General features: G+C 34.6%; 2 protein-coding genes across 3 annotated transcripts; both read right to left on the reverse strand.

The window, feature by feature from the left end:
- Positions 1–629: 629 nt before the first annotated feature.
- On the reverse strand, positions 630–8959 carry LOC125848047 (uncharacterized). The gene is made up of 9 exons (XM_049527833.1): positions 8582–8959; positions 7366–7610; positions 6983–7071; positions 6763–6901; positions 3762–3836; positions 3555–3676; positions 3389–3464; positions 2930–2989; positions 630–1296 (listed from the first exon to the last, which is right to left on the reverse strand). Exons 2-9 carry the CDS (start codon positions 7522–7524, stop codon positions 1168–1170), a joined length of 849 nt encoding a protein of 282 aa, XP_049383790.1. The 5' UTR covers positions 7525–7610; positions 8582–8959; the 3' UTR covers positions 630–1167.
- A 2724-nt stretch (positions 8960–11683) lies between these two features.
- On the reverse strand, positions 11684–17058 carry LOC125848045 (probable RNA 3'-terminal phosphate cyclase-like protein). Of its 2 annotated transcripts, none has more exons than XM_049527830.1 (8): positions 16960–17058; positions 15413–15450; positions 15072–15331; positions 14822–14971; positions 13117–13298; positions 12838–13013; positions 12511–12724; positions 11684–12182 (listed from the first exon to the last, which is right to left on the reverse strand). In XM_049527830.1, exons 3-8 carry the CDS (start codon positions 15274–15276, stop codon positions 11973–11975), a joined length of 1137 nt encoding a protein of 378 aa, XP_049383787.1. In that variant the 5' UTR covers positions 15277–15331; positions 15413–15450; positions 16960–17058; the 3' UTR covers positions 11684–11972. The 2 variants fall into 2 exon arrangements, with proteins under 2 accessions (XP_049383787.1, XP_049383785.1); XM_049527828.1 differs by having other exon boundaries at positions 15413–15668; positions 16960–16993.
- Between the last annotated feature and the right edge of the window lie 389 nt (positions 17059–17447).

A 17447-nucleotide genomic window follows, 5' to 3' on the forward strand; every position in this document is an offset into this window, starting at 1 on the left:
TTAAATAAAAAAGGTGGCTGCACTTTTTATCGTAAACTTGAGATACTGGAAAATGACATGAAACTATTGGAAATTGAAGAATCAAAGTTAGTATAAGTAACTGCCTGCCTGCACTTGTTTTTGTCTAACTATATAAAATACAATTACATTTTTGTCTCTTTATTACTACTCAATTATATTTTATACCATCTATAACAACCTTTGTTTGTTTTAATCTGCAAATTTTAATATTATTAGAGCATTAAAGATTCGGCGGATTTTAGATACCTCAATTGCATTTAAAGGCGGAGTGTGGGTTATTGAAAAAGTGAGAAGTCTCAAATATGTTATCGAACTTTGAAAAAAGACTCATCAATGTCATTTGTTAAGAATTCAACTTATCTATGTCATTTTCGTTTGAGAAAAAGCTCATACATGCCATTATTTGTCAACTAAAAATAATTTTGATTTTGCAAAACCAATTTTTACATTTGCACAGAGAAATGGACTTGTTCTTGTTTTGGGAAGAGAAATTGTGTGCTCATTGCTCAACTAAAGATGCACATTTCTTCTTAAATGATTATCTAGTTAAAACACATTTAACTGCAATCTATCTTCATCAAAATTCAAGCGCATTTGTCATCTGTATGTTATCTTTGATGCAAAACATTAAATACTTGCAAGAGAAAACAAAGTTCACATTTGAACACTTACATCTTTACAAGGAAAATGAAAAAATCCAAAAACTATACACGCCTTGAAGGCGTGACACCAAACAAAGAATCGAAGCAAAATGAGATGACTCGTACATGAGTAAATTAAAGTTGAAGGAAACAACAAAATCATATGAACACGCTAACATGCAGGTGGAATTACTGGCTCTGAGATGTTTATAGCATGAAAACAACTGTATCACTTATACAGGGCTCTTGTTACTTACTTACCGTTGGGGCTTCTCACTGAATTGCTCTACTTTCCTTCACACAATAGATATAGAATATGTGAGCTTCTTGAACATGCTTTGCCAGTATCCAGTTACATGTATTCGTTTCTGTTGATTTTACAATCTATTCTTCCGAGGTCTTTAATCCTTCTCTCTTCCCCTTTCAGCTAGCTAACTTACAACCCATTTGTACAGTATAGAGGAGTTCATGGGAAAAATGAATTAAACTAACAACTGACATCTCGTCACACCCTTTTCGAAAGATTCTTTTTCAACCCCTTAATAATTTTGCCAAACCACATTAAGTTCATTACACCAAGAGCTGCCGGAACTCCAAAAACCAAAAGAATACCGAAAATGTGCATGTGAATGACCTACAATCAGTTAATGTTTCAAGGACAAACATAAGTAGATGATATAAATCATTTGATACTAGCACATCTTGAATGAGAAGATACATAGATTGCACTTATTGGAAAGAAAGGAAATGAAGCACCCTAAAACTCCTTGAAGTACACAAAAGGAAAAGAATGAGGGGACAAGAAAAAGAATATTGAAAAAAGAACCTCTTATACTATTTCCAAACCTCGTATACTGTTGCAGAGACATTCATGTAGATCCACGTCTCATATATAATACAGAAATAAAAACCATTCATCACTTTCAAGAACAGCATTACTCATCAGCCAATAATTAACTTTTTTGAAGTAAGAAGAAACTTTTAACCAGCAAAAGGTCTGTCTCATATGCTGTCTAATCTTATACAAGATATGTGAAGAAAATGGACTGCACAGTGCCAAAAGTTCTACAGGGGAGACGGATTAAGCTTAGTGTTGATTCCTTCATGTGAATATTCTATAGATCCATATAGGTCTCTTTACTAGTATATCAGCTGTTTAAAAGGTATATTTACTTTATAGAATTTTCTCAGTCAATAAAGATTAGATTACCTATTGCTACTTATGGTTAATCTCCATGTGTAAATATGAATATATTATTTTCTATAATGACAATTTTAAAACTTAGGTGAGATACAAATTTGCATTACTACAGGCATACAAATATGTAAAAGGATTAAAACAAACCTACCAAAAAGAAGACATGATGTAAGCATACCCCCATGTCTAAGTATTTCAAAAAACTAATGGATTATAGGACATAGCATGTATGATTCTTTTTTGATGACAAGGGAAACCGGCAGCGCTACCCTTTTGGGTGCGCACAAGGTAAAAACCCCGCTCCTATGCAATAGCTCGCAAACCACTTAGGAGAGGTAACCCGCACTAGGCAAGCCCAGTGCGACGAGCTTGACCCAGAAGGCAAACCCCTTGCTTTCGCTTGCAAGGGGTTTCGAACTTGAGACCTCCAACATGGAAATCCCAATCCCAAACCACTGGGCCACCCCGAAGGGTCATAGCCTGTATGAATCTTTTGCTTACTTTATGTTCTACTTTTCCCCAAGTTTGCATGGATTCCAAGAGATTGTAGGTCTTATAACACAATAAACAACTTCCTTCCATGGCATTTTGGTCTACCCTGTCAACTTATAACACCTTTCTTCATCATGGTTCCACATCTGCGGACGTAACATTTGGACATCTATGTAAGACACGACCATCTCAAGCAATCTCTCAGTTCATCGTCTATCTATGTTTCTTTCATCTCCTATCGAATATGTCTAATCTTGTATTATCACACATCACTCTTAACATTTGCATTTCTGCAACACTCATTTTATGAATATGTTAGATTCACTCTCATATAATATTGTTAGTCTTACAATTAAGGCCATAAAATTCTTAAGATCAAGACTTTGATGTGTTTTTACGTCTAATGAAGTTAACAAATAAAATGGTTGGATTTTGACTAGGGTAAATAATTATCGGAACTTCTTTGGGCATTTCCGGAGAGTAGTAGAACGTATTCCAAAATAGCCTAATCCCTCAGAAGAAAAAGTTAAGGGTTTGTTGAGCAGAGAGAGAGAGTTGACAAAAAATGAAGAATCACCTGATCATAGTGCAAAGAGACATGGTAAAACATGTAAATGAACAGCAATATTCTTGCAACCTGCAAATAGTAAATAGAATTCAGTTTAGCAAATGCTAATAGGAATCGATCAATAGGTTAGATGTCTTAAAGACAATGGAATCAAGTCATTTATCAATTCTAAGGAGCAATCATTTCCCCGATCTGTCTAGAATTAGAAAATTTAGATGAGAGGAGTAACCAATGCACTAAAAAGTGTAACGGTCCTCTCTATATGACATGCAACTTATGTTTAATGGACTCTTCATTTGCTTTGAATATTCCTGTTAAACAGGTATGACATGATTAAAGTACATCATTCAGATTCTTCAGCATATGAAGAAACTTGCTAAAATCAAGTGTACCCTGGATAATCTCCATTCCTACATCCATGTAACCAACCATGCAAACAAGTTTGTTCATGTTGAAGGTATCACTTACCAACCATGCAAAAAATATCACCACACCATTAATCAGATATGCATAAGACCTTTTCAATCCAGCTGTATCAAGAAACCTGAAAAAAAGACATAAAGAGACATAAGTTCATAGGGTGCTACAACATGAATACTGCTGCACTTCCCCAACAGGTGCTCTTAGCACCTACCATCTCATGTTGATCTCGGGTGTTGTCACCTCAGATATGAGTACCATGAACGTATAAAGTTGTCCTTCTCCAGTGTACATGGAGTATGCTACAGCAATTGCTGAAAGAGAATGATGGACAACCTGAAAATCAACAGTTAAAATTTGACATACAACATATAAATCTTTGCTAAATGAAGTTTTTTTCCACTGGAGAATATGTACTTACATACTCTAATCCACCCAAAGAAGGGTAAAACCAGCAAATCATTCCAAGGTCTGAAACAAAGTACCCAGCTGACACCTGACAGAGTCACAAGGTGAGAGGATTAAAATGGCCATATACCGAGAGAATTTGATATCTGATATACCTACTGGCACATGAAAATAAGAGAGGTAAATCAAGTTCAAAGCTAATAGGTTAGTAAGTCCTGACCAGCATACCTGCTATATTGACTCTTTACGTTCAAGCAAGTTAATGCACCATGACCACATATCCCAGTCCACTAACCAAATGAAATCATGCAAATACCACGGAATAAAGCTAATGAACCACATAATGGAACTCTAATACACATTATACCAGCTTAAAGAAATAAAAACTAACTTTTTGCACTGATTTTTCTGAAGCTACATCTTTTTTCAGGAAGCTGTTGCAGTGTTATAGGAAGGAAACAAAAGAAACAATACATTTTTGTAGTTTGTATTTACAGAAAACACCTAAGCAAAGGAAAGACAATAAGTTCTTGAGTATTTTAATATTTCATGGTTCTTTTTTTTTGGTTGAATATAGAAAAAAGAGCATTCATTGACAGCCAAGCTGGTGTGAACGATTTGAACAAAAGTGAGAGCGACTAAACCAAAGCTCATTTATGCTATCCCATTATGATACTGATATTTCCTACTCCCACCAAATAAGTACATGAAACAAAAAAGATCTTTTTCTCCTACTTGTGTTCCTTGCACTACTAAAGTACGCAAGGCAAAAGAGATCATCTTATACTATTTCTGTTCCTTCACTACTGTAGAACAATCTTGTCTCTTCCATCTCACATTAGTCTAAAAAATATAAGAAAACATAGTTAGAAGCTTACTTTGAAGATAGGGCATTTACATAAACTCTGAAACCGTACCCAGGGAGCCTACATCAGAAAACTCCCAAGATTGCCGAGGAAGGAACAAAACAGAGAAGGAACTGTCTCTTTCTCTCTGTTGACATTTTGATACCTCCGGCTCATGATGGTTTCTTTAGCTGTGATTGGTACTTACAAAGAAACATTGACAGAGAACTAGGGAAATTCCACAACTGTGTAGTGAATATAAAATGTAACAGGAATTGGTTGGTGTTTTCACCAATTATCTTACACAAGGAGCATGAAGTCCCTACAATTCTTCTCCTCTCCTTCCTTGAGTTGTCCACCATCAATAATGCATTGTCCACCAGGTTAAAATAACAACCTTCCTACGTACTTCGGTGCCGTACTCACCTCCCTCCTATCCCACTCTAAAGATAACACCCAATCATATGATTTCACTGACATCTTCCTCCCTTTTCCCCTCAGGCCTCAACAACATCACATCCTCCTCGGGAATCGGGTATCCCTCTAGGCTAGTCAGAGGTGGATTCAAAGTATCAGTACCAAGTTCATTTGAACTCAGTAATTTCGACGCAAAGCATAAATTTATGTGTAAAAAACTATGAAATTTATAACAAATAGTATTATGAACCCGTAACTTTAAGAATACGATGAGTTCAACGCTAAAAAACTTAAAAGGTGAACCCATAAAGCTTAAATCTTGGATCTGTCTGCCTTGAGGCTAGTTAGAGCTTCAAAAAAGGTTCCTCTAATTGCTGCTCCTTTTCTCAATCTTGATTAACCTCCAAAAAGCGATATCTCATATGATTCTTCAACAGTTTCTGAAATAGTCAGGGACCATAGCCTCCGTATAATCCACAACCTTAAACCCCCTTTGGGAATCCCTCCTCACATTTCTCTATACGATGCAATTAAATCATGAATAAATCAACTTTATCCCATTCAAATTATTTAGATTTTATCATATGAATCATCTACATCCATTTTGCTCTATCTTGTCCGTTTTATTCCAATTCTGCAACAGTGCATATCCTTCCAAATTCATGCCCAAAGTGATTAAACTTCAAAAACCGGTTTTTTATCTTCATTATTCCTTTCAATCAATCTTGTGAGTCTAATAAATCCCTGTATGAGACCAACTTTTTCATGTACTTTATGAATCTAAAAGTATTATCATTTAACCAATTTATTCATGTATTAGTTCACTCTAACAAGTCGCTGGTTGGCCCAGAAAAGAGAAGTAATACGGGTTAATAATAGACTATATTAAGTTTATTGTGAAAGGTAATTAGTTAGTCTCAAATATCTTCCCCCAAGTTCCAAATATAAGTACATATATAAATGTGTGTGTGCGGGCGCATGGGCGTGTTCTGTTCTGGAAGGCCAGGCCACAGGAATGGGGAATGAATATGACACTCAATAAATGTCTATAAAACAATGTGGGTTCTTTTTTGGTCTTTAATGTGGGTTCTTCAGATGTGGAATACTGTTATCTTTTTTATGGTCAACTCAAAAGGTGATTTTAGTATGCACAATTGTTTTTTTTCTTTAGTTAAGATTTAGCATCAAATACTTGGTTCAAGGCAAGTTATTTGAGTTGAAATCAGAGAACGGTTTTAAAAGAAATGCCACCATATTACCGTTCTCAGCACCTTCACCACCTGGTTTGCACATAAAAAAAGAAGCAAGGGGGGGAAAACATAAAAGACACACAAGTAAATAAGCCTTAGCTTAGCTAGGCGGGCTGGCACCAATGGGATTCTACCCCATGCTAAGTGTGAATTTGTATCCCTTTGACCCCCAAAAATCAATTGTCTTTCCCCTATAGAGAAACAGGTACATATAGGAAACAACAATCAGTAATCTTTTGCAAAAGAAAAATTGAGCCTAAAATTTCTAGTAAAGAAGCAGAAATAGAGATGAATCCACAGAACATACTTAATAAATAATTTATAATTGAAGTTCCACCTACACTAGCATTACAAGTATCAATACCAGAGCCATCTTTGTTCTACAGCAGAGAGATATGTCACTGGATCTCAAATTCCTAAATATCAAAACCTTTCAAGGAAATCCAAAATGAAAGGGATATAACTAGACAATACTCATCATATACGGTAGAAGATTACTTACCCCTAATGCAAAAGTTGATAGTGGTGAACTTCTGGTGATTAAAAGGCCATCGGGATTTTGATCAGAGAAAAGATTGGACCAGAACGCAAAATACGTGGACACAGCAGATATGAAAATGGCATGAACTGTTGACATGCCACTGCAGAAAAATAAGTCTCACAAACATGAGAAGTGAATCATTAAATCCTTGGGAAAGATAGAGATAGAGATGACTAATTACCGGTTGTTCCACTCAGTCCTTTGAATTTTTGTTAGGGTAGTGTACGTCCTAAAGTAAAAACTGCTGATCAGTTGACATAGATCATAGACCTGTGAAGAGCCAAAAGAGTTTAAAAGGAACAGTAGTACAGGGGGGAAATTGTGCAGCACATGAAAGTATATTATGTAGGACATGATCTATAATTTTCTGGTGAAACCAATTAGATGTTTTATTAGTTTCCCCCAATCTTTACTTTTCCTTCACTACCATGAAGAGAGAAGACCAAGAAAATGTCAAAATTTCTTCATCAAGTATGACTCAACTTTTAATAAAAAAGGGAACTCCTTTCTTCAATAGTCACAAGAATGAAAAGGATAAAAGGATCTATAATCAATAAACCTTACCATTTTGCAAGCAAATATGCCAGCAAAGACAGAAGTGTAAGGTATAAAAGGATCTGCTAACAAATAAGTTTTAACCAGAGTCTCAGCCTGACTCTGATAAGATCTAAATGCCACTACATTCCGTGCAGGAGCTGCCTTTCTACCGATTGCAGTTGTCATGTCTTTAGCTCTCTTCTTAACAACTATCTATGTTTATACAATGAAGATCACCTATACATGTACACTGCAATATATCCCAGAGCTTCCTGAAATGGAAAATTCAGAAATACATCTATTAGCATGAAGCAGCTTCTTAATATAGTATGAGCATGATAAATGTTTGTTAATAAGGACTATGAGCATAATAAATGTATTTGATGCGCGTTGAGAAAAGACTTGGAAGGATAATTTTGAAACCTTTCAAGATGAAAATGAGTAGCTGCAAGTATCCTAAAGATCAAACTGCATACAGGCAGCTATGACAAGAAAATCATCTGTATCCAAAATATATATATCAATTTAACTATGAATAGCTCAAAATATAAGCCACAAACATCATTTAATACACTTGAATGCCTTATATTCCCTCCTCTGTCTTCCTCCTAAATCACTGGAGTGTCCGATCCTCCAAAATCACAATGAAACAATCATGATCCAACTTGAACCCACTCTTGGCATCAATCTTCTTGATTGCTGCCTTCCTAAGATAGCCAGTCAATGAACTCTTACTGGAAGTAAAAGAGCTCGCATTAAGATCATGTAGAACTTAAAACTACTTCTCCACTACGACTATTTATCCCCTGTGTTAATATGAACTCAAAAACATTCTGCAAACTATCATACCACTTAAATCAACTAAAAGTTCTAGCTCAACAAACCTTAAGATAAACAGAAAACAAATTGCACCAGAAAAACTAAAATCACAGCATTACAACATATGCAAAGTGAATCAGCAAAGTAATTTCACCTTCCTTCCACACCCACCCCAAACCGTCAGAAACAACGGCAAACTAACTTCTATTCACCGACCCATTTTCAAGATTTTATTTTTATGACCACTAGATGCTACCAAATCAAAGGTCAAACAACCCAAATCTAGAACAATGTAAGAGATCAGGTCCAGAAAAGTAAGCAAAGTCACAATACTCCAATCAATACCCAGAAAAGAAATAAACCAAAGATATATAACCAATGCACACAAAAGCTTACAGATCATAACAAAAACATTGCTTCTTACCCCGCAAAAATCTGCAGATTTCAGAAAAATCAACAGCATGCACCTCCCAAGGATGCAACTTTCCACAATACACAAAACCCAGAAACAAAAACCGATAAGAAAGCCAAAAGATGATATTTTTATTAATGTAAAATGGGTATTGAAGGAATGTGAAGAAGTAATCAAAAGTGAAATCAAGAAAAGGCAAAGAACCCGTGACAGGGGTGCAAAAATATAAGATACAATCAATTTGGAGGAACAACAAATGTAGATTTCGTGATTATTGAGCTGTTGTTTTTTCCTTTGTATGATTTTTTCTTAATTGGAACTGTAATGGAATCTCCAACCGAAGCAATGAATGAGAGAGAAGGGCGAATATGAAAATGTTAAAAATAAAAATTGGGTGTGGTGGGAAATGGTGAAATGTACAATCAATTAAAGTACACTGTTTTTTTTTTTTTGATAAGTTGTCTTTTTGGTGTTAGCTGCTACGTGTGGGCTCATTCTTGGTTGCTATTTCATTGTTTTTGAGTGGATGCTATTCTATCTTTACCTCTTCTTGATAATAATAATAATATTCCTATAACCTACGTCTATATTACTCGTCCACTTTCTCTTTTTATATGCCTAGATAAGTAATAGAGAAAATTGAAAATACTTTTATATTTAATGTGAATTATTAATTTTATTTTTGAACTATTGACAACATTAAAAACATTCACTTACTTCACTAATGGAACTGAAATACACAAACCATATGAGTAAAATACACCTCTAAATTCTCACTAAGTTTAGTGGTATTTTCAACACTTCTCTCCAACTTTTTATTAAGAGTTGCGCGTTCCTACAAGAGTTTGAAACTACTTGTTATGTCATGTCGCAGATTGGGTAAGGCGGAGCTACCCTAGGTCAAAATTACATTGTATTTATTGATCAAAATTTGATTTAATAAATATATATACAAGTGTTAACACATCTTGACATAAATTAAAGATTTAGTGTAGTGATTAAGGGGTTGCAAAACTTGTTTGAGGTTTGAGTGTTCTATTCTTGATATCAAATTTTTAGAGGTATTTTTAATATTTCTCTCTAAATAATATGGACGGAGGTAGTATTTTTATAAAAGATGTGAGGATAAAAAAAAGTCTAAAAATAGAATGAAAAAAAGCTAATGAAAGAAGTAAGTACTACGTCATAAATCATAATGGAAAGATTCAAAAGATTTAGAAGGAAAAAAAAAAGAAGAAGAGACAAATATTGACACCCATTTCCACCTTTTTTTTCTTTTTTATATATTTTGGTTACAAATAGAAAGGGTCTTTAGGAGGAGCAATTTTAATCAAAGGGTTGATTATAATTTATAATGGTCTACAATCAATATTCACAAATAGTCAAAACAATCATCGTAACTTTGGGAAAATTGTGACCTTATTGTTTGTCGTTTGGGAAAATTTTATTGACAATTCGACGTAAATAAAAAGGATTAAAAGAAAAATAATCTATTCTATAGAGTTTATAGTCCATGTTGCTTTTGAATATTCAAGATAATTCGAGGATTGACCAAAAGAAATTTTGTTTAACTAAAAATGACCTGTCATGTTATAAAAATGGGAGGTAGAACTGCAGAGCTTTTCAATGTTACCTAATTGTACTTATTAAAAATATTTCCAATTTGAAAGAACCTTTGTGCACTATTTGAATTAAATCGAATAATTAAATCAAATTTTTATTTGGATTGATCTTTTGGTTTTTTGAATTAATTTTGGATTAATAAATTACTTTGTTTGGTTTTTTGGTTTGGTTTCAGGTTTTAAAAAATAAAAACTGAAAAACTGAAGAAAAAAAAACCCGAATTATATATATATATATATATATATATAATTTTTAGGTTTAGAATTAAGTTGGAGTTAACCACTTTTGTCCCTTTTTTATTATTGCTTTTCATGATGATTACGTTTATATTTTATGTTTGAATTACATCTATAATAGATATACTTATAAGTATTGGATTTTAAGTTTTACTTATGATTTATATTAGAAAGTATATTTAAGGGATTAAATATTATTACTTTGATTATGTTATTAATTATTGACATAACCGAATAATCAAACCGAAAAAAGTCTAACCGAATAGGGAAAAACCAAACCAAACCAAACCAAATTTATTTTGAATCAGATTGAATTACACTTTTACAAAACCAAAAACCAAAAAATCCAAACCAAATAGTGCAAAACCAAATAAAAAAACCGAATGCACACCCCTATTCTGTAGGGAATAAACAAGTTTCAATTTAGAAATTAACTAAAAGTTGATCATTGAAAATCAAAAAGTGAGGCAAAATGATCAAACAACTTGAAAGTTTATTTCTGGAGGTAAAATAGTTATGTTGTAGTTTCGAAAGGCAGCGAAGGACCCCAAAAAAAGATTAAAAAAAAACAGTTCTAATAGTTTCAACTTCCAAGTTAGAAACTTGACAACGAAGAAAATGATTTTTTCAACCAAAAGAAAAATTACAAGATCAGTAATCCCACAAGTGGGTCGGAAGGGTGGTGTGTACGCAAACCTTAGAAGGTAAAGAGTTTGTTTCCGATAGACCAAANTATTAATTATTGACATAACCGAATAACCAAATCGAAAAAAGTCGAACCGAATAAGGAAAAATCAAACCAAACCAAATTAATTTGAATCGGATTAGATTATACTTTTACAAAACCAAAAACTAAAATATCCAAACCGAATAGTGCAAAACCAAATCGAAAAACCAAATGCACACCCCTATAGGGAATAAATAAGTTTCGATTTAGAAATTAACTAAAAGTTGACCATTGAAAATCAGAAAGTGAGGCAAAATGATCAAACAACTTGAAAGTTATTTCTGGAGGTAAAATAGTTATGTTGTAGTTTCGAAAGGCAGCGAAGGACCCCAAAGAAAGAGAAAAAAAAGACAGCTCTAATAGTTTCAACTTCCAAGTTAGAAACTTGACAACGAAGAAAATGATTTTTTCAACCAAAAGAAAAATTACAAGATCAGTAATCCCACAAGTGGGTCGGAAGGGTGGTGTGTACGCAAACCTTAGAAGGTAAAGAGTTTGTTTCCGATAGACCAAAGAAAAACCAGAACCTGAACCAGAAAAGAAAGTATTATCAAAAATATATATGAATTAGAACACTCTAATACCGAAAATTTCAACCCCAATGGGAGATGAGGGCATGTGATTCTATGTTTGCTTCCTACAGTACTCTCATTACAAGCTTTACAACTAGCGACCACATCAAAATCTCCAGCCTGTGTGACACTCTTGTGCTTGATTTCACTCAAAACCACCCCATTGATGAATGTCGAGCCATTCAGAATATGCTGATACAGAAGTGTCACACTTTTCTGTATATGAAACCACCACCATTTCTTTATCATGATACTTTTCTGGACAAATTCTGAAATCCAGAACCAAGACACATAAGATTGACAGTTCCTGTGGAGGCATCAGGCTTCATGACAAACTTAACACCCAAAAAATCTCTGATGTGCCTTAATGCTTCTATTCCGTAGGGTGACAGCTTCCCAACGCGAACTTCTGAAACATCTTTGGGACACAAGGCACATAGAAGAAACAGCAGTCCCTGTTATGATAGACAAAAAAGAGATTGGTGAGCATTGGAACCAAGAAGTCATAGAACAGGAGAGAGCACCAGACCATCTTAAAGTAGATATCCTTGCTATTTTCAGCCCTAAATGGTGCTAGGCAACATTTATGAATGGGAACTGGAAGAAGCTTGCTCCAGGATTTAAATGTAGAAGTACTCATAAGCACACCAAAATGTCACATGAGTCAACGGAGATTCAAGTCAAGATGCAAAGGTAAAAGACTGTGTCATGTAGAAAGTTGAAAGAGCCTGATATGATCAGCTAGAACTCATAAAGAGTAACGTTGTCAGAAATTACACACACCTGATGTGTTGAATCAACAACTCCTCCCTGTTTAATTTCCCCAAGTAGTGCAGAAGCTATTTGCTCGCCAACTTCCTCAGCAGGGATCAGATCTTTCCTATCATCCTCTAGGTCAGCATCATCTTCTCCTCTTGAATAAGAAACTGCAGTATCAACAGATATAACACAACCAGATGTAGTCTCTGCAACTAAAGAAATTCCATAGCCGGGTGACCTGCAATCAAAGTTGATCTTCAGATATAATCAGCAGTTCCAACTTAAAATATGACCTGAATAGTTGCTACATAAAAAGAAAGAAAGTGCGAGATATCTACAAAATGATCATACATTCCGGCTTGTGCTCCAGCTTTATGATCTGTAAAGATGTGAACATCTGAAAGGAAAGGATTCAAGACTCCACGAGCTGCATGTATCATGGTATTCTCAAACTGAACAGAGACCCTAGTTGAAAAGGAAACCCCTCTAATTCTCTTCACCAGACCTTCATCAACCCATTTAATAGCCTGTATAATAGCAGTCACCAAAACAATTGGTCAAAAAAATCATTAATAGTTACTGAGCTACCTCAGAATAGAAAACAATGAAGTCTATGAAAAATAAACTCACCTTTAAACTATTTGGGACCATAGGGACTGAAAGAACTACTTCTCCACCAGCTTTAGGAGCGACTCCCCGACTCTCAATTTTCAGTTCCAATCCTTCTGCAGGGACTCCGAACTGCTTCAATATAGGCAAAGTAGTTGATCGAAAAGTATCAATAGATGGGTCCTTTGAATCATTTGTGATCCCTGAAAAAGTTATTTCAAGCCTTACGATAATAACCAAATTCATAAAATAACTGCAACATTTTCGAACTCACATTTGGTTATAAGGAAATCAACGGTTTTAACGTCCAAAAGCTGTAAAATTCAAAGCGAGAGCAAGTTTCCGTACTTTTTGGGATTTATCTTTGCACTTGACAACTTTTTAGGGGAGTGATACTAGAGCTCCAGTGAGCTTCTTGAGCTATTAAACCCAAGCAACTTACTGGATAACAAACCTATCTCCCTTTTTATGTCCTCAACTTGCATTGAACCACCACCCAAAAGAGTAAAAAATAGGCCGATTTCCTTACAAAAGGCGGAGTTGAGACTAATAACAGCTACCAAGGGATTACAGACTTGCTATTTCCTCAACCACCTCCAGGGCTGTGTAACTATCAGGCTGCCAATCTCTTACACGTAGTTGCCTAGAAATCTTTTAAGCTTCTCATCTTAATTCATAGAATTTCAGAATTTGTCATTTTTTTTATGAAAGAATTTCAGAATTTGTCATTGCTATTGCACTTCTCTGCTGTCACTCAAAATTTATATGCAAAAACTCAAGGGATCAAATTGCAATTGTGTATGTGGTCATCTAATCCTGGATGAAATTGATTGGTTGAGGACAATCAAAGACTGACAACATGTGAGGAAGTGGAACTAGAAGCTAATGTGGTTACGAGAAGGAACTGATTTCTTTGATCAGGCTTCTACTTTAGGTGAAGCTGGAATATCCACCAGGCATGTTCCAATCACCAGAGCAACTCTGGTCCCAAATTAGGCTTAAAAACATGGAAGAGATGATAGATGTCCTGAAACAAAAGAGAAAAAAGAAGTAGAGACAGTTGAACAATGCTTTCAGCAGCAGACTGAGAGAATTGATAAAACCAGGCAAAGGTTGGGGAGGAGCTAAGATGAGGAAAACTGGTTCAAGGATGTTTTAGGAATACGACTAGGGGATTGGAGTGCCAAAGAAAACTGTGAAAATATGTGATATATTAAGGTTTGAAAAATAACATAGAGATGAGATGTCGTACTGAACATTCCAGATGATTAATCCAATTAAGTTGTTTGGAAAAAATTTATCTATAAAAAGACACCTCAGTTCACGTGCCCACTTAGTATTTAAGGAGTCGTTTGGCCATGAACAAGATTCAGAATATTTGAACTAATATACATTTCAAATAAGTATTTGTTTATTAAATTGTCCCATTATTTCAATTTCAAACTTGAAATATAGAATTTGAAGTTTGAAAATTGGTTGTTTCAAGTTATTTAACTTTTCACTAACAACTTCAACTTTGTTTTCATGTCCAAACACGACTTTCAGCTTCGAAATACCTTTTTCCAATTTAACTTCAAATACTACTTTTTTCAAATCTCAATCAAATCATGCCCAAATGCCTAATGCAATAAGTTGAAAGTACAGCTGAAGGGAAAAATAAACACCAAACCACCTTTAAGAAAAATTAAAGAAGTAAAAATGGATCAAAAGGAGAGTAAAGGCATGCCTTTAAGCCTGATGGTGAGTGGTTTCTTTCCAAACAAACCGAGCACAATCAACGGTTCCAAGAAGTAGCTAATGGAGCGACTGACACCACAATCATGAACTAAATGTCTTCCTCCCATAATAATTCCTGGTTTGTACTTCAGTTTTGTGCCTGCCAAAAATAGCCAGTTAAACTCTAACTCCAATATCCACAAAGAATCAATTTTAGCACAGAATATAAGCAATCATGGAATGGTGGAGCAGAAGTTTACCAGTTTCATTGATTTCAACAACACAATCATCACAGACTTTTTCAAGGAGGCGGAGGAAAGAGACCTCATGTGGACGAAGGCCAGGCCAAGTAGCATCAGCACGTATATCCTCGATGATAATCGATTTGGTAGAAAGGGTTGCCAGTAAAAGACGTATTCTCAAGTTTTGGCTACCCTTCAGCTTCATGTAAGATACTTTCCCCATCTTGTTGCTCGTCTTTCGCCTCTGTCTCCACGTATAAATATGTATAATATATGCTCTGAAAGTGTTGTTGTCTACTCAGCATAAAAATTAGAGAAAGTATGTACAAAGAAAGACAGAGAAGATAGAGGAAGCATACCTTTGATTCTGTCAGATAAACAAAAAATGGGGAGTTAGCTGCAGGAAGAGATGGGAAAAGAGCAAGTTAGCAGCGGGAGTGGTGGCAAGAATTTCAGGGCTGAAAGCGGTTCCCACTAAACAGGTTCAATTTTTAGAGCCCATTTTAATTAGCAGAAATTAAGTAGCTTTTGAGCAGCAAGTGTTGAAAAGCACTTTTCAAGTGTTGGAGCTGATTTTATAAATAAGCAGTACGCACTTGGCTAAAAGTGTTGAAGCTGAAAAAACAGTTGTTGGTGTGTTTGGTAAGTGCTAGTAAGTACTTTATCTGTTAAAATGAGTGAAATATCCTTAAATCTGTTAATACTATAAAAGAGATTACAACACTTTCATTAAACAAAGGGCAAATGCTAGCATGTATACAAAAAGTACACCAAAAGTAGACAACCTTAGAAGAGGACATGTTTTCTACAAATAACACCCATTCATCTATACATGTAGGAAACCTATGGGTGCAACTCAAGTGTACAAAGTCTTTCTCTGATCTATCAAAAGCTCTTCTATTCCTCTCTAACCATATGATCCACATAAGTGCTAGAGGAACAACATCTCACTCCTTGCATCTTTTCTTCCTACTTCTAAATGCCCAACTTAACATTGTTTCTTTCATAGTACTCAGCATCACCCACTCAAGTCTAAACCATCTCAAAATTTTCCACCATAAACAAGAATTTATCCAACAATGTAGAAGAAGATTCACATCTTCACCTGATTCTTTGCACATGAAACACCAACTAACACAAGTTATCTTTCTCTTCCTCAAATTCTCCACAACACCTACTCAAGTCTGAACCATCTCAAAATTGTATATAATTTTATACAAGATGTTTGTTGAACTTGTAGCTTTTAGTTCCTAAATTTACACAAAGAGAAACTTCACACTCCCAAAGTTTCTCCAAAGCTTCTTATATCTCATTGTAACAAATTTTATATTGTAGCATTTGCTTTAAAAGGCACATGCTCGAGCAGTTGAGGTGAGAAGGTGGCTGTAACGAAGTGAGCGAAGGAGGAGAAAATTTTTCCGTTGATATTTTATTTTCACTCCCTTGGGATGCTTCACATGCGTACAAAACACCAACTATCCTAATTACATCTACATATGCAATCAAGTTTGAGTTGGATTTGTGCAAAGTGAGATCTCTATATTTTAATTTATTGCACAATTCAAATTCCTCTCATCAGTGGGACTTTAAAGTAGGAAGTAGCTGAAATCGATGTTTTTCATAGTTTTACCTTCTTCTTTTTCCTCATCTTAGCAATTCACTCATCAAACTACCATAAAAATTAACTTGCAAAAAACAGCCAAAACAACGATATAAAGAAAAGAAAGCAGAAAACTCCTATCAACAACCACAACCTGAAAAACTCAACATGTGATGACGCTCGTTGTTTGAAGATTTAAAGCAAATAAAAAGTAAAGCAGCAGTGAAAAAAACGCAGAAAGCTGATAAGGTAACTAATATCACATAGAAAAAATGAATCGAGAGAAAACACGAGAGTGAAGCTTACTGTTCGCCACTGAAATCGCAGCAGAAAAAAAACGTGTGCAGAGATGGAGGAAAGGAAGAAGAAACGAGGAAGAGACAGAAAAATAGGTTACGGCTATCGTAGAGGGTAATGTTGAATTATGAAAACTTATTAGGGATATAAACGTAAAATCAACTGTCACCCTAAAATAGATGAAAAGCCCAAAAAATAAAAAATAAAAAAATGGGCTAAAATATAATTGTTGAGTTCTTTTAAAAAATTTAAAACTTGTCCCAAATTTTATGTTTTATATAAAAAAAAAGTCCATCTATTTATGACTCTAACTAATTTTATCTACACTTTTTCCTCATTAAATAACTTTTGATCTGAAAATGCATGCTCGCTATGAAGAGATTATTCTAGAAAGTAAAAATATTATATTAAAGAATAGTTAGTTACTATAGTTAAAATTATTATTATTTATTAATTTCTACCAATGGATATTCCTAATTAATTATAATTTAACGAAT

Source organism: Solanum stenotomum, chromosome 12, assembly GCF_019186545.1.
Source record: "Solanum stenotomum isolate F172 chromosome 12, ASM1918654v1, whole genome shotgun sequence".
NCBI lineage: Eukaryota > Viridiplantae > Streptophyta > Magnoliopsida > Solanales > Solanaceae > Solanum > Solanum stenotomum.

What these genes read in the sequence shown, in the direction of transcription:
- LOC125848047 (XM_049527833.1), bottom strand. Translation starts at nt 7,524, where the DNA reads ATGACAACTGCAATCGGTAGAAAGGCAGCTCCTGCACGGAATGTAGTG. An exon ending in TATCAACTTTTGCATTAGGG is followed by an intron (nt 3,837 to 6,762) that starts GTAAGTAATCTT and finishes TGACTCTGTCAG; the next exon opens with GTGTCAGCTGGGTACTTTGT. An exon ending in CCCGAGATCAACATGAGATG is followed by an intron (nt 3,465 to 3,554) that starts GTAGGTGCTAAG and finishes TCTTTTTTTCAG; the next exon opens with GTTTCTTGATACAGCTGGAT.
- LOC125848045 (XM_049527830.1), bottom strand. Translation starts at nt 15,276, where the DNA reads ATGGGGAAAGTATCTTACATGAAGCTGAAGGGTAGCCAAAACTTGAGA. An exon ending in ACTCACCATCAGGCTTAAAG is followed by an intron (nt 13,299 to 14,821) that starts GCATGCCTTTAC and finishes TAACTTTTTCAG; the next exon opens with GGATCACAAATGATTCAAAG. An exon ending in TGGTCCCAAATAGTTTAAAG is followed by an intron (nt 13,014 to 13,116) that starts GTGAGTTTATTT and finishes GCTATTATACAG; the next exon opens with GCTATTAAATGGGTTGATGA.